Consider the following 13,711-nt stretch of genomic DNA (forward strand, 5'->3'; position numbering starts at 1 on the left):
GCTGTGCGTCCTGAGGTTGAGAAACAAGAAGCTTTTTGCATGAGTACTCAAAATAGTAACTTTTACACAGAAGAACAGCTGTTCCCTGTGGTGTACTTGAATGAAAGTGGCTGTGGCTATTGTGCTTGCTGCTGGTCTCAACATTCATCATATGCAATAAATGATTCTCAGGTCATTTTAGGGATTGAGTAAGATCTATGAACTGAGCCTGCCAAGCCAGGGTGATTCTCATGTGGTCCTCGTCTTTAAGCACCAAATGAGTTTGAGGTCTCATAAGGATACTTTTTTAAAATCCCTTAGGATTAGCCTAAATTCTGCCTCTGACTGTTTTAAGCAGCAAAATGTCTTTTGAATCTTATTATTTGGAGACAGTGTTATCAGAGGAAAGATGGAAAAAGCTTTGAGTGTGTCCAAAAACTGGTATTGACTTTTTAACAATAAAACACATCCAGAGACCAAATATGCTGTTTAAATGTAAATACCATTTCCAGTTTCAGACTGTCTTTTGCAGGTGTATTTGAGGGGATTTGAAATGTACTTGTAGATGGAAAAGAGGCTATTGACCTTGAAACTATGTATGTGTTAGGAATAATGTTTGCCTTCCTTGAAATCAGACTTGTATTCTTTCAATGGGTGCTCAAGACCACAATTATTAGCAGTGGTTGAAGTAGCATTTGATGCATAACTGTATTAAGACTGACTGTATAGTAAGATATCTTCATATGTGACTGTCTTCTCAAAATTTGGGTCTAAGCAATAATTTTAAGACTTCAAATTTAAGATCTTATTAGGAGAAATAAGGTGGAGGAAGCAATTCTGTCAGTGCTGTGGTGTCAGTCCCATAATAAATTGGCATAGTGATATACACAGAGAACAAAAGAAATAGTTTAAAAATTTCTTTCTAATGGAAGTTTAAGTTTTGAAGAACACAGAAACATCTGAAAGGTGAAATTCACAGATTTTTCATGCTTGCAGGTTTTCATAGCCTAAGGACATGCATGTCCTTACTTCTGACATGACATGTATGTGAAAAAGTGGATGTAATATTTAAAGATGTCTTTTGACAAAGAGAGTATTTCCATCTCCAGAGGTGAGATTTAGCTTTAAAGGATGATGAGCTGGTTCCAGATGTGTTTTTCAATCGCTGGGCTTTCCTTTCCTTGAGTATTGACAGAGGGAAGGTTTTATCAAGGTCTGTGTGATGTGCTTGTTTATAATGAGTAGACATTAGTAGAGCACATCTAAGTGCTTATCGCTAACAGATGACTAAAGAGAGCATATGGCAGGAAAAAGAAATATATATTTGTCCAAGCAGTGTGGCTTGTTAACACTCCCACACTCATAAACTGTGTTTACATGTACTTACAATATTTTGCAAATCCCTTTTCTAATCAGATAAAAATAAAAGCCAAATAATGATTTTTTTTTTTTTCCAATATTGGAGTGTCAGGCTAAGTTGATTTAAAATTTTTTTAACAAAGGAATCAAACAGTACTGAAGTTTTTTATGGTATTTGTTTTGCTTCAGCATGAGTTCTTTACAGTTGCGTATGTGTTATTTTCATTTCACAGTGTTAGAAGGTTTATTGTTGCAGAATGCTTTTTGGTTCACCAAAGTCCAAGTACAGCTATTATACAGCTCAGTTACACTACAAATAATGGCACAGGTCAGAATGGCCTATGTCAAACCCTGGTCTAGATCAGGTCACAAGGTTTATTTTGACCATAAGATTTCCCTCTCCATGAAATCATCATGCAAGTTGCTATATCTGCCAATAGTTTGTAAGCAAAAGTCTCTGAACTGTTAACCAATTGCAGCTCCCATTAGATTAAAAAAGGAGTCTTGCTACTAATTTAATTTAGGAAGTACATGCAGAAATGCTGAGGAAATCTGTACAGCTCTTGACATACAAAGTTTCTGATGATCCCTGTGATCAGGAATATAGCATTCACCCAAATTTTTATAATGGACAGAGCACAGTATCACTGTTTTCTCCTGCTGTGACATCTAAATGTGCCAGTCTATTCATATAGCATTGTTAGAGAGAAAACTATTTTATTTTAAAGATGGATTTGGACTGTCGCATGCTTTTCAGAAGAAAGCATTTATAAAGAAAACTGCACAGAAGAGGTGCGTTTACTTTTAATTTTCAGAATATTCCTGGCAAATTTTTGTTAAATATTTACATCTGGGTCCAAGTATTGTCCTTCATAAAACAGTTTATTCTTGCAATTTAGCTTCATTAAAGTCATAATACTGCTTTAGGATATGATAGACTGGTGCTGTGGGATTGAATTATAAAGAGATTAATTTTAGCTACCCGAGATAATCGACCCTATAATTCCTATCACCCCTAATCCCAGTTCAAATGAACCAGTGTTAAAAGTGGCAGTAGTCACAATGTAGCCAAGGTCATGACAGCTAGAATTGTTTTTTACTACCAATTAGATTTCCCACTTGGTGCATTTAACTAATGTTGTCGTAGAAAGGGATTTCAGGCATGGAAATACAGTTTCTTTAGAGGCACGCAGGCACTGGAACTGATGGGTGGTTTGCTGTACATTTCCCAGTGTACAGAATCAGAACGCAAGTGAGTGCTGACCCCTAAAATTTGAAACCATGTGGGGATTTAGAACATGTTTTGATCTATGATAAAGCTAGGAACAAGCTAAATAATTTGAATCTGGAAGCAAACTCACTTGAAATTCAATGATGTTAATATATGGTGAGTCTAGCAGGTTGGGAACTGTCTCTTGCAGTAATACTACATCTCAGGTGTATTTCAGATGAGGAATCGGAAAAAAGTGACTGCATGGAGAGTTGCTCAAAAGCAAATCATGTTGATGTTTAGGTGCAAATGACTTGGAAGTTTTTAAAAATACAAGGAAGAGATAAACGGATTTTAAGTACAATGTATCTTAAAAATTCCCTTAAGTGATAGTGCCAACTTCAAACATATTAGCATAAGGACTCTTATGAAGAAACAACAGAACAACAATACTTCTGCATAGCACGTTCAGTATAAGATTATTTTTCACATTATTACTAGTTATCCATCAGCATTTTTTCAAGCATTTACAGATTTGAGTTTTGCAGTAAGTTGAAACTGCATGATAAAAAGAGACAGATAATGATAAAAAGCAGATGTATGTGCAAGCGTAGCTAGAAGGAGCATAATATACTATTACTGCACCTCCTGTGAAGTTAATCCTATTTCTTTTAGCTATTTCTTCATTAGTTAATGAGGTCTTGAGGAAAAAAAGTAAAAATAAAGTGTGTTTGAAATGGTGTTTTTGCATCCTTGCCTTTAGGAGCTTTTTCAAATATTCATAGTAGAGTTTACCCTTGGAAGGTGCATTATGTGTGAGCTGAGGCAATGATTACTTCAAATGTGGATGGTCAGAAGCCTGCAACTGAAATGGACAAACTCAAATTTATTTGTTATAAATCACATTCCTCATTCAGATTCACCACACTGGCTGAAGTTAAAATGTAAAATAATGGAGAAGGAGATATTTTAATGATCAGGTTAAGAAAAAGAAACAACCGTCAAGGCTTAGATCACAGATCTGAATTAGATTTGAACTTGGAGGCACTTTGGTTTGCAGTCTTATTAATGAAAGATTTTCTTCTTTCTCACTTTCTATTAACACTCAATCTCAGATCAGAAGCAAAGAGTTTGGCTGCTGTCTTTGTGAGATGAATATTAGCGGACTTATAATTACATCCCATCTGTGTCACCTCCTCACATGCACCTGGCACCAACCAACATCTCCGTTGACCACTGGGTGGTATGTCTGCGATCACAGTGAAAGGGGCTCCCATCTCCTAGAAGCCTTCTCTTCATGTTGATGTTGTAACACACTGAGGGTGAAAATCTGGGACAGCCTTCAACTGCAAGTTCTTATGGATCTCCTATCCATGCTTACTGCAACTGCAGTTTCCATTTTCAGTTTGACATCTGGCAACAGTGCTGTATTTATAATCTTTTATTTAAAAAAAACCCAAACAAACAAACACCTCTTTCTTTATCCACAGAACACCTTAAGGGTGAATTATTCTTTTGCCAACTTCAACTTAACCCATTTAAGCAGGCAGCATTCTTAGAATTTCATTCTCCAGGGGTGTACTTGGGTTTTCCGGGCATCTTCTGGCATTATCTTGTGAATAGGGAAAGAATCCTTCTGACCCCAGAACTCTCCATACATACATAGTGTTCTAGGCAAAGGCATTACATGTCTACCAGCTCTTAAAAAAGCTTGCTGTGGATGCAGAAAGACCATCCTGCAGCTGAGCTCACTGATCACTTCTAGGCCGTTGCTTCTCAAATTGTCCACCACAAGGAAGTAATTCAAGGCTGCGATCATGTCTCCATGGTGTAGGTGACTAGCAATTCAATTAAATCCGTTCTGGAAAAGTTTCAAAACTGTCTATCTTTTTGTCTCATATTCAATCTCCAATTGTTATAAAATCAGTATTTCATCAATTTCTACCTTCACTATTTCAGTTTTATCCCACTCTCTTTTCTTTTCTTGAATTTCTAGTTTCATTTTTTCCTCCTTCTTTTCTTCTGCAACCACCACAACAAAAATCAATACCACAGGAGTTCTGAGGTTTTTATTTGATGAATGTGAAGCATTTGCTTGTTAATGTTCTTGCCTTCTTTTTTGCCATGAGGACATATAGAACATGTTGACAGCCAATATTAATAAGCTTAACACTAATACTGGCAGTTGCTTAGTACAATTTTTGGCTGTGTTAAGTAGTCTGTAAGGAATAGTAATGCTATCCATTAAAAGAAACTGATGTCACAGTTGCATCCAGAATTCACTGGGGTTTCTTTTGTTGTTTTTATTTTCCAGGTGATTCATATAACAGGCCGGTTACGTCTGAGAGTGTCACTGTCCCACGGACGGACAGTACCCAGCCAAATCATGGGACTTGTTGTCGTTGCTCATGCTTTGCCACCTCCTACAATTAATGAAGTCAGGATTGACTGCCACATGTTTGTCACTCGTGTGAATATGGACCTCAATATCATTTACTGTGAAAATAGGTACAGCTTTTAGCCCTTTTTTCTTCATTTTAGCTGTGTGTATTCTGTGTTCCATGGGCTTTGCAAAAGCTTTAAAATTGTGACTTCTGCAGCATCATCTGGGTGTTGTATGAGAGCATTGAATTCACTCTCGTCATCATCACCTTCATTTTCATTACATTCTTAGAACATAAAAATAAAACTTAATTTGCATGGTATCTTGCTGGCATAGGGGAAGATAGGCCAGGAAAGATTCCGCTAAGCTTTCCCTGCTTTTTACAATCTCTCACCGTCCCTCTCAGAGGCAAGATTTGGGACTAGACAGACGCTGGTCTGACCTGTATAGCTGTCCTTATGCTCCCCCGTCCTCCCCTCCACAAGTCGTTCTGTCTGAAGTTTTAAAGTTTTCCATTTTTGAACTAATTTGCAGATTACAGCACATCGTGCTCAGTGTTTAATGGAACAGAAGCACAGATGGCCTAGATAGTAGGCTAGAGAGGTGGGATCTGTTGCAGTAAGAGGTGGGAAAACTGTAGAATAAAATTGGTTAAGGGCATACTGGGAAGACAGCAACGAAATGGGAACAGGTGATGAGAAGTTGTTTGGGGGGGCTATGTTCAATGTGACAGCAACACGTCATCTAGGAAGGTGAAAGATGGGATTTAAATTCAGCTGTCTACTCCCTGAGGGCTGGCAGCTGGTACCATCAGGTCTGTCGGGGAGGGGCTTGGCAGCCAGGCCCCATCCCACCATCCCAGCCTGGAGCAGGGCAGCAGGGGGCATGGGGCAGCACCAGCCCCAGGCATTGGGTACCTTCCTGGGGACAGGTCAAGGGCAGGACTTGGGCCAGGGGCCAGGCAGGGCAGGGATGTAGGGAGCTGGAGACATGCCCTGCTGCAGCATCACTAGGGCAGGGGCTGATGCCCTGGGGGGCTGACATGGTGTTCTGGGCTGTGGGCAGGGTTTGGAGAGCCCCAGGAGGATGAAATGACGTCTGGGGCTGGGCAAGACCATTAAGGCTTATTGGTGTCCTCAGGGCCCTGGAAAATAAAAGTAAATCCAGGGAACAGGATATATGAGGAGGAAGATATAAGTAATAAAGAAGTTTGGGTCCACTGATGGAAGTCTGAGCTCAGAGGGAAAGACTGGAAAGGAAGAAAAGTAATGCAGCCAAAAGAAATTTTGTCAAGGAGAACTATCATCAAAAAGTGGAACAATCCAGATGGGCAATACAAGCTTTTCATGTGACAGCAGCCATAGCATATTATAAGTTAATAGTGGAAACTCTCTGAAATGAGTAATCATAATTGTTCAGTCATAACAGAGTACCTATGATCAGGATAGCACATCAATATAAACTTCTATAAAAATGGGTAAGTGCAAATGCTTTGTTGAATCAGGGCCTTCAACAATTTCAATAAACTTGGATTTCAGTTAAGAGGTTATCTTTGCTGTCATGTTGCTGACCTGCCACAATAGTATTATTAATAATATTACTTGCCTACTAGAGAGAACACTTCATGTAAACTTCCAAAGCATTATCTAGAAAAGAATATACTAGTCTATTTTTTAAGCTTTGAAAAACTGCTCTGTAGAAAGTGGCTTGCACAAGGTCACAGGGAAAGCTTCCTTAGAAGTGTTAAAGTTTGGGCTGAGTTTTTCCTTGTGGCTCTAACCAGTGAGCATCTAGGTGCTGCATATTCTGGCAGATGGTGAAAATGCTCTGGGGATTAGAAGCAGGATCTAGAAGAAACCTTTTGCCTTTGATTTGACTGCAGCCTACCCAGGTAGTAATGGAAAGCTGCTACCACTACAGAGCTCTTCAATGGCCTCTGTGAAATGCGTTGCTGGTATCTGTCCATTAAGGTAAAGGCAACATTATAAAGCAACTTTGCATTTTTTGCTGTAGATTTTTTCTTATATACTAGAGTAGAATGCATATGATGGTACTTGAAATTATGTTGCAATAGTTCCATTTTAAGCCCTTGTGTTAATGTTAAAAGTACTTTATAAAAGGAATTTTGCATAGTAGAAACACTTCTTCAGGGCTGGGAGGTGAATGTTAGCTCACTGAGGCAGCGGGATTTCCACTGATGGAAACTGGAGTAAGATTGACAGGACTCGGATTTCATCGCAAGTACAAAGCAGAATATGACTGTAAAAGCTGGAGGAATAGTAAGGACAGAGGAAGGGAAGGAATTCACTGAGCAGCTGATTGAAAATGTCAGATGAATTATCTGGGCATCTGCCAAGGCCATTCTCTGAGTCACGGAAGTTGGGATCTCTCTTCTGGGACTACAGAAAAGGAGGTAAGTATCCCATCGTGAATAAATGGGCTTGACTCCTGGCACTTGTGGGCAGCCAGGAAATTCTTTGTGGTGCCACAGTAAAGAAAGCACAACATTGAGGAAAACAGAAAAAAATGGATCCATGCTGGGGAAGCTGTAAGCACTCTTTATGGAGCAATGGGGAGTTGCTGGCAGCTGCAGGGAATATAGAGCAGAAGCCATGCTACTTAACTAAAATGAATGCTCACAGTGGACCACTGGATCAGCAGGGGTGAGATCAATAGTACTCCTAGTTTTCCAAGTGGCTGCCTGCCTGCAACAGCAGGGAACAGGAGTGACATTACTCAAGTCTTTGGGTGCATCTTGTTACTTCCCTCCCAATGAAGAGATCTGCATCAGTCCTGGACTCAGTGCACAAACTAGTAAACAGTTTGCTTCCCTTTGGGACAAGATCCATTAGCTAATACACTGGCTTTTTCTAACATTTAATATTTTGTTCTGAGACTGTTAAATGGGGATGTAAAATTCTGTCATCTAAAGCGTGGTATATTAATCCATGTCTGTTTTCCAAATGCAGTATTCATCATCTTTATGTCATCTAAACTTCACTATCTAGTCTAAAATAGTCTAGAATAGTCTAGAATTTCTTTAGTAGTCTATGGAGTGAGAAAAGCAGCTGCAGAGGAAAATCATCTTAGACAAAGATAAATAAAGCAAAATAAAGAGACTATTACTAGAGTACAGCATCAGTCTGTGTATTTTCAGTGTCAGTGGTTAGTGACTGGAGACCATCTGGAGAGAGCCTAGCCCAGTTTAATGTGGACTTCTATAGCCATATTTGCTAATATATGCCCAAAAGGAAATAAGCCAGTACATATGGTGCTTTCCAAATGGAAGAGATTTTGGCCTGTTGGCTTTGACAGTGGTTGCTGATATACAGAAACAGTCTTGTGTAGGGAGCCTCAAGCCTACAAATGTGTGCACAATTTGGTCCTAACTTAGCAAAGAAGAGTACCATACCTACCTTTAAATTTCAATCATGTTAACAGCCCTGTAAGTCACTGAAACCACTGATCTGCTCAAATGTAAGCCTGTGCTTATGTTTTATGGATCAGGTCTGTGTATTCAGCCAAACTGAGTTCCTACCTATCAACCTGTCACTTCATTTTGTCAAAGAGCTTGAGAGACACAAGATCTGCCTACTTACTAGTACTCTAAGATGCACTATGATATTTTTTTTTTTCTTCCATCTGTGGTACCTTTAATATAAGCATGAGTATCCTATTTGATGTTATTTCTTTTGCTTCTGGTTTTGGTGTCATTGCTTGCCAGTGATCATCACTTCTATCTGGATATTCTTTCTGTTTCTTCTAACACTTTTTTCATTAAAAAAAAAAAAATCCTATGGCATTCATATGTCTGAAACAGCTTTTTTTTAATATTATAGAACTGTATAATCAATTAGGTTGGAAAGGACCTTTAAGATCATCAATTCCAACCTAACACTGCCAAGTCCACCACTAAACCATGTCCCTGAGCACCTCCTCTACACATCTTTTAAATACCTCCAGGGATGATAACTGAACCACTTCCCTGGGCAGCCTGCTCCAAGGCTTGATAACCCTTACAGTGAAGAATTTTTTCCTAATATCCAATTTAAACCTCACCTGGTGCAACATTAAACTTAAGGGATTTTGAATCTGCTTCTACTGTTGCCTTGCTGTGCTCATTTTAATCTGTGAAGACTTTACACAAACACGATGCTGCAGAGAAACAAAATACAACTGAGTCAGATTTAGCAGAGGGGAAAGCAGAATGATCATCTTCCATTTCAGCCCTGTGAACTGTAACGCTCACAGCCTGGGTACATCACAGGGCAGTCGCCTGCCTGGAGATTGCCCCTTTCTACTAGGCTGGGCAGGGTGGGATTTCTTCTCCCTGAGCTTGAAGCAAAGCCACTTCCTAACAGAGTTCTTGGGTCAGAGAAGCAACTGCAAAGTGTGTCAGAGAGGAAAGTCATGACATGAGAGGGGGAAAAACTTGAGTTCTTGTTCCTGCTCCATGGGCTGTTTATGCACTTAGTTTAGTATAAAAAAGATATACACAGTCCAGGGGACAAAAACTTCTATTCATTCTGGTGAGGTTTCTTATCACTGAGCAGAGATCGCAGGTTTTTCGTTTCCAAACCCAAAATTCACTGTGTAACCTAAGCAGAGGAACTCAGCAGAAGAGACAGGGAGTCCTGCTGCCAGTTTCAGGACTTGTCTTTATCCTGGTGAATTGTGTACCCTCTAAGAAGGTAGGAAGGGTGCTTTTCACCTGTGGTTTGTGATAAACATTAGATGAGTATCCCCAGATGGGTATCCCACATTTGGTTAAGTTCTGTAACTACTAGGCAGTTGTTTGAAAGTGCACATCCTTTCGTGCTCTGTCGTGAAAGTGGGAGATGGCTGTTTTGCTCTGTGCTAGGCTTGATTTGACAATTTTTACTAGCATATTTGAGTACACCAGCTTTACCTATGATGTTTTTCATGTTTGGTTTTATTTTTAATTGGGACAAACCACCAGTGCTGCTGTGGTGCCTGCTGCCTTAATGCTTCTGTTCTCCTTCAGTCTTTTTGGTCTATGCATTCTCACTGCCTCAGACACCCAGGCAACCACAGCCCTGCTAAGTCAGTGACCAAGTGGCTGTGTTCACCCCCTCTTGCCTGCTATAGGGGAACCCCTCAGACCTAAGCAGTTCGATCTTTGGTTTTGCCTCCCCACTGCCCTCCTTCAGCATCACGCTGCAGCTATCTGGTTCTGTCAAGATGTCTGATGTTTCTTGTTACTCCCTTAAGTGTATGGCAATTATATCTTACAGTTGCAAAGTGGGCTTAACCCCAGTCATTGCAGCATATTTCAAACCCTAAAACATTATTTATAAAACACACATACTTTTAAATGCTTGTGTGAGCAAGGCATTTTCCAGTTGTTTTGTTATTTTCTGTACTGCTTTTAAGGACATTGACACCTTGACACTCCATGACAGAAGTTTACACATGCACACAGCTACAAGCACACAGACACACACACAGACCCACGCACACAAAGGTCTGCAGAATAGATTTTAAAGTTTCTATGTGCAATAAGCAACAAAGTCCCAGTTGAAAGAGCCCAGAGTGAAAGCTGAGCTCCCAAATGAATTAGACTAAAAAAGATAACACCCTGAGGCATCTGTGTGTCTCAGCATTTAAATTATATCCCTTGAAATATCAGTTTGGACTTGGTGCCAAGAAATGGTTGAAGAGCTTTTTCATGGATATACCCAATAGAAGACCAATCTGTTGAAATGAAATGTGTCTCTAATCATTTGGTATAAACATAACATGTTTTTACTTTATTATGTAACCTTGAATCATCTTGGTCTTTTAATGAGGATTTTGGATTGTTGCGAATGCTTTACAATTTCCTGGAATTACATTGTCTTGGTGTTATGCTACAGGGAGAATATGCACTAGAATTTAACTTTCCACTTACTTAAATGGATAAAAGGATTTCAAGGTTTCTTTAAAAAACATTTTCTTTCTTTTTTCCTTTATTTTATGGCTCTGTCTTGTTTGTATAGACATTCCATCCAAATTGCTATAGTGGTGAAAAAGCTTCTTAGCAGATCTCAATTTCTGAGTCATTTGACAGTTCTTGTATTTATTCTTTTCCTTCTCAAATCATAGGCTCTTTTTTTTTTTTATCTTTTTAGGATTAGCGATTACATGGATCTGACCCCTGTAGATATTGTAGGAAAGAGATGTTACCACTTCATTCATGCTGAAGATGTGGAAGGCATCAGACATAGTCACTTAGACTGTAAGTATTTCCATTCTTGTCAAAATAATCTAGTACAACATTTGATTGTTCCTAAACTATTATTCATATTGCACGACTGGGGTCTTCATCTTCCACCTACTTTTTTTGTAATAGGGTTTCATAGAGGGTAGCTCAAATACAACTTTTTGTATGATTTATTTTCAAGTCTTTTTATAGACATATAAGATTTTTCACATATGTGGAAATAAAAAATGATACTTGTATTACCAGAGTTTCCAACAGCTGTTCATTTACACGTGCTGTGCATTACTTTACTCTTTCAAAGAGGTATTGCTTGAGTGAGAAATTCCCTCCCTAGCACAGAAAATGAACTCTTCTCTTTGTTTTTTATTTCTGAGTCAAAATGGGAAGGTCAAAAAATGCAGCATATTTGGGATTTCTCCAGGGTTTTCAATACAGAACTGAGCTATAGCTCTACCAGTGTTTTAACCACCCTGTGTATTATCATCCAAATTGCCCCCATCCCAGTAGCATCTATGTCCCTGTTATTTGCTCACAGGTAAGTATCTGATCAGGATAAGGATAACAGAAGTACAAAAAATATGACAAGATACAAACCTTACCAGAGAGCATGTGCATATGTCTGTTATGGGGGAAGGGAGGTTCAGCTTGATTGCTTGTAATTAAACTCTTTGTATTGCTCTTATTAAAAGCCATAGGGCCTAATTCTTTTCTTGTTGAGATCTGTTGACTTCAGCGATCGTGCTCCTGATTTACTGTGGTGTGAAAAGAGACTTAGGCCCGTAATCTCTAATTTATCTGTGCCTGCAGTGAAGCCAGACAAGTTTTTGGAACTTTCAGTGACTGACTACATTTATGATTGACTTGTGTGTTTTCTTAGCGTAAAAGACTGTCTGCAAACTGCCTCTTAAATTCATAGTCCCAGATTTGAATAACTCTGCTCCCTCTGAACCGTGCCCTTTCTTAATAAAAGGGTAGCAACCCAAATACAGGGACATTTAATTAGCTTTTACAAAACCATATGACTACAATAGAAGGCTATATAAATCTTAAATCCAGAAGTACCTTGCATGATCTGCAAGGGACGATAGGAGGATAACTGCAGCTAGAAAGCAGGAGAACAGGGACAGCTTCTATGATAATATATGGCAGCCAACAACAGTATAAAGCTCTGTAAAGCTTTCAAATGATCCCTGAAGTTTCTAGAAGGTGAGCTGTGTTTGGCATAAGAAGGTCAGGCTAGGTATATTTCTGTGGAAAAAAAATAAAATCAATTATCCAAAATTATAAACAAAGTAATTTTGCATCATTTGCATTTTGAGCATTTACTATTCAGGAGAATATGTCAGTTGCTCACAAATGAAGGAGCAAATTCAGAAAGTTACTTGGTGCTCTTGAAACTGGAAGTCAAAAATGACAAGTTGCACTTCCACTGCACTATCTGACCAAGGAAATAAAAGATATTTATGACTCAGACTTAGCATACCACCTGGCAGAGATGAACATCCCATTTGAAAAAGACCTTAATCTTGTGAATGACCACTTCTCTCTGAAATAGAATATGCTTTATGAAACATTCATCTTCAGAAAACTGAGAGACCTATGCAGACAGTGTGAGTGCAGTGTGGTCCAGTGTATAAGCATTGGACTAGGAATCAGGAGACCCTGGAGACAGGAATTACTTCTAGAAAATGACTTCACCTTCCTGTGTTCCTACTCTCACTGTATGTCCAGTTTAGCTGATTGGATTGCAAGGTTTATAAACACAGGGACTTTCTCCCCTTACCGTCATCCAGCACAGTGTAGTTCCAAACTTGACTGTATGTCTACGGAATAATTATCCTTCCTAGGCTAATTTTTTTTCAGTAGTTGAGGCTGGTTACATCTTTTATGTTTAGTTGTTCCCTTGACTTATAGGATATTCATAGAATCACTGAGGTTGGAAGGCCCTCTGTGACATTGTCTAGTCCCACCTCGTGCTCAAAACAGGATCAACACTGATCCAAAGCAAATATTTTAGCACGATCTTGAAAACCTCTAAAGTTCGACTTTACACAACTTCTCTGAGAAGCCTGTTCCAATTATCCTTAAAAGGGCTTACTTATGTTCACAGTGATTTTTTTTTTTTTTCTTTTATCCAGTTAGAGTTTCCCTGGTTTGATTGTGCACCTCATGGCTCCATCTTTGCAGTAACCTCCTCACAGGTCTGCTGTTAGGTCTTCATGAAGCCACCTCTTCTTCAGGCTGAACAAGCCTGGTCCCACAGCCTTTCCTCACTGGGCAAGTACTCCAGCCCCTGACCATCTTGACAGAACTCTGCTAAGCTTACTGAAGTTTATCAATATGTTTCCTTTGCTGGGGGCCTAAGATTAGATTCCAGATTCAATCTAAAAAGTGATGAGTGAGGGGAAATAATGACTTTCTGTACTTTTTTAGTACAGCCAGTAGAGCACACTGCTGATTCATGCTTAGCATACTGTCCACCAGAACCTCAGGTCCTTCTCCACAAAGCAACAACCCAGACAGTCAGTCCCCAGCCTGTACCAGCAATATCATGCAA

At 39.3% G+C, this 13,711-nt stretch overlaps 1 protein-coding gene across 6 annotated transcripts in view; it reads left to right on the top strand.

Moving 5' to 3' along the window:
- NPAS3 (neuronal PAS domain protein 3) overlaps positions 1-13,711 on the top strand; it is a gene marked incomplete at both ends in the record, with an annotated part of 628,566 nt that overhangs the window by 595,298 nt on the left and 19,557 nt on the right. For all 6 annotated transcript variants that reach the window (XM_080617339.1, XM_080617340.1, XM_080617341.1 and 3 more), the window contains 2 exons: positions 4,863-5,056; positions 11,063-11,169. In XM_080617339.1, coding sequence (XP_080473465.1) covers positions 4,863-5,056; positions 11,063-11,169 — 301 coding nt within the window. The remainder of the gene's footprint in view (positions 1-4,862; positions 5,057-11,062; positions 11,170-13,711) is intronic.

Source organism: Psittacula echo, assembly GCF_963264785.1.
Source record: "Psittacula echo genome assembly, chromosome: 5".
NCBI classification, from domain to species: domain Eukaryota; kingdom Metazoa; phylum Chordata; class Aves; order Psittaciformes; family Psittacidae; genus Psittacula; species Psittacula echo.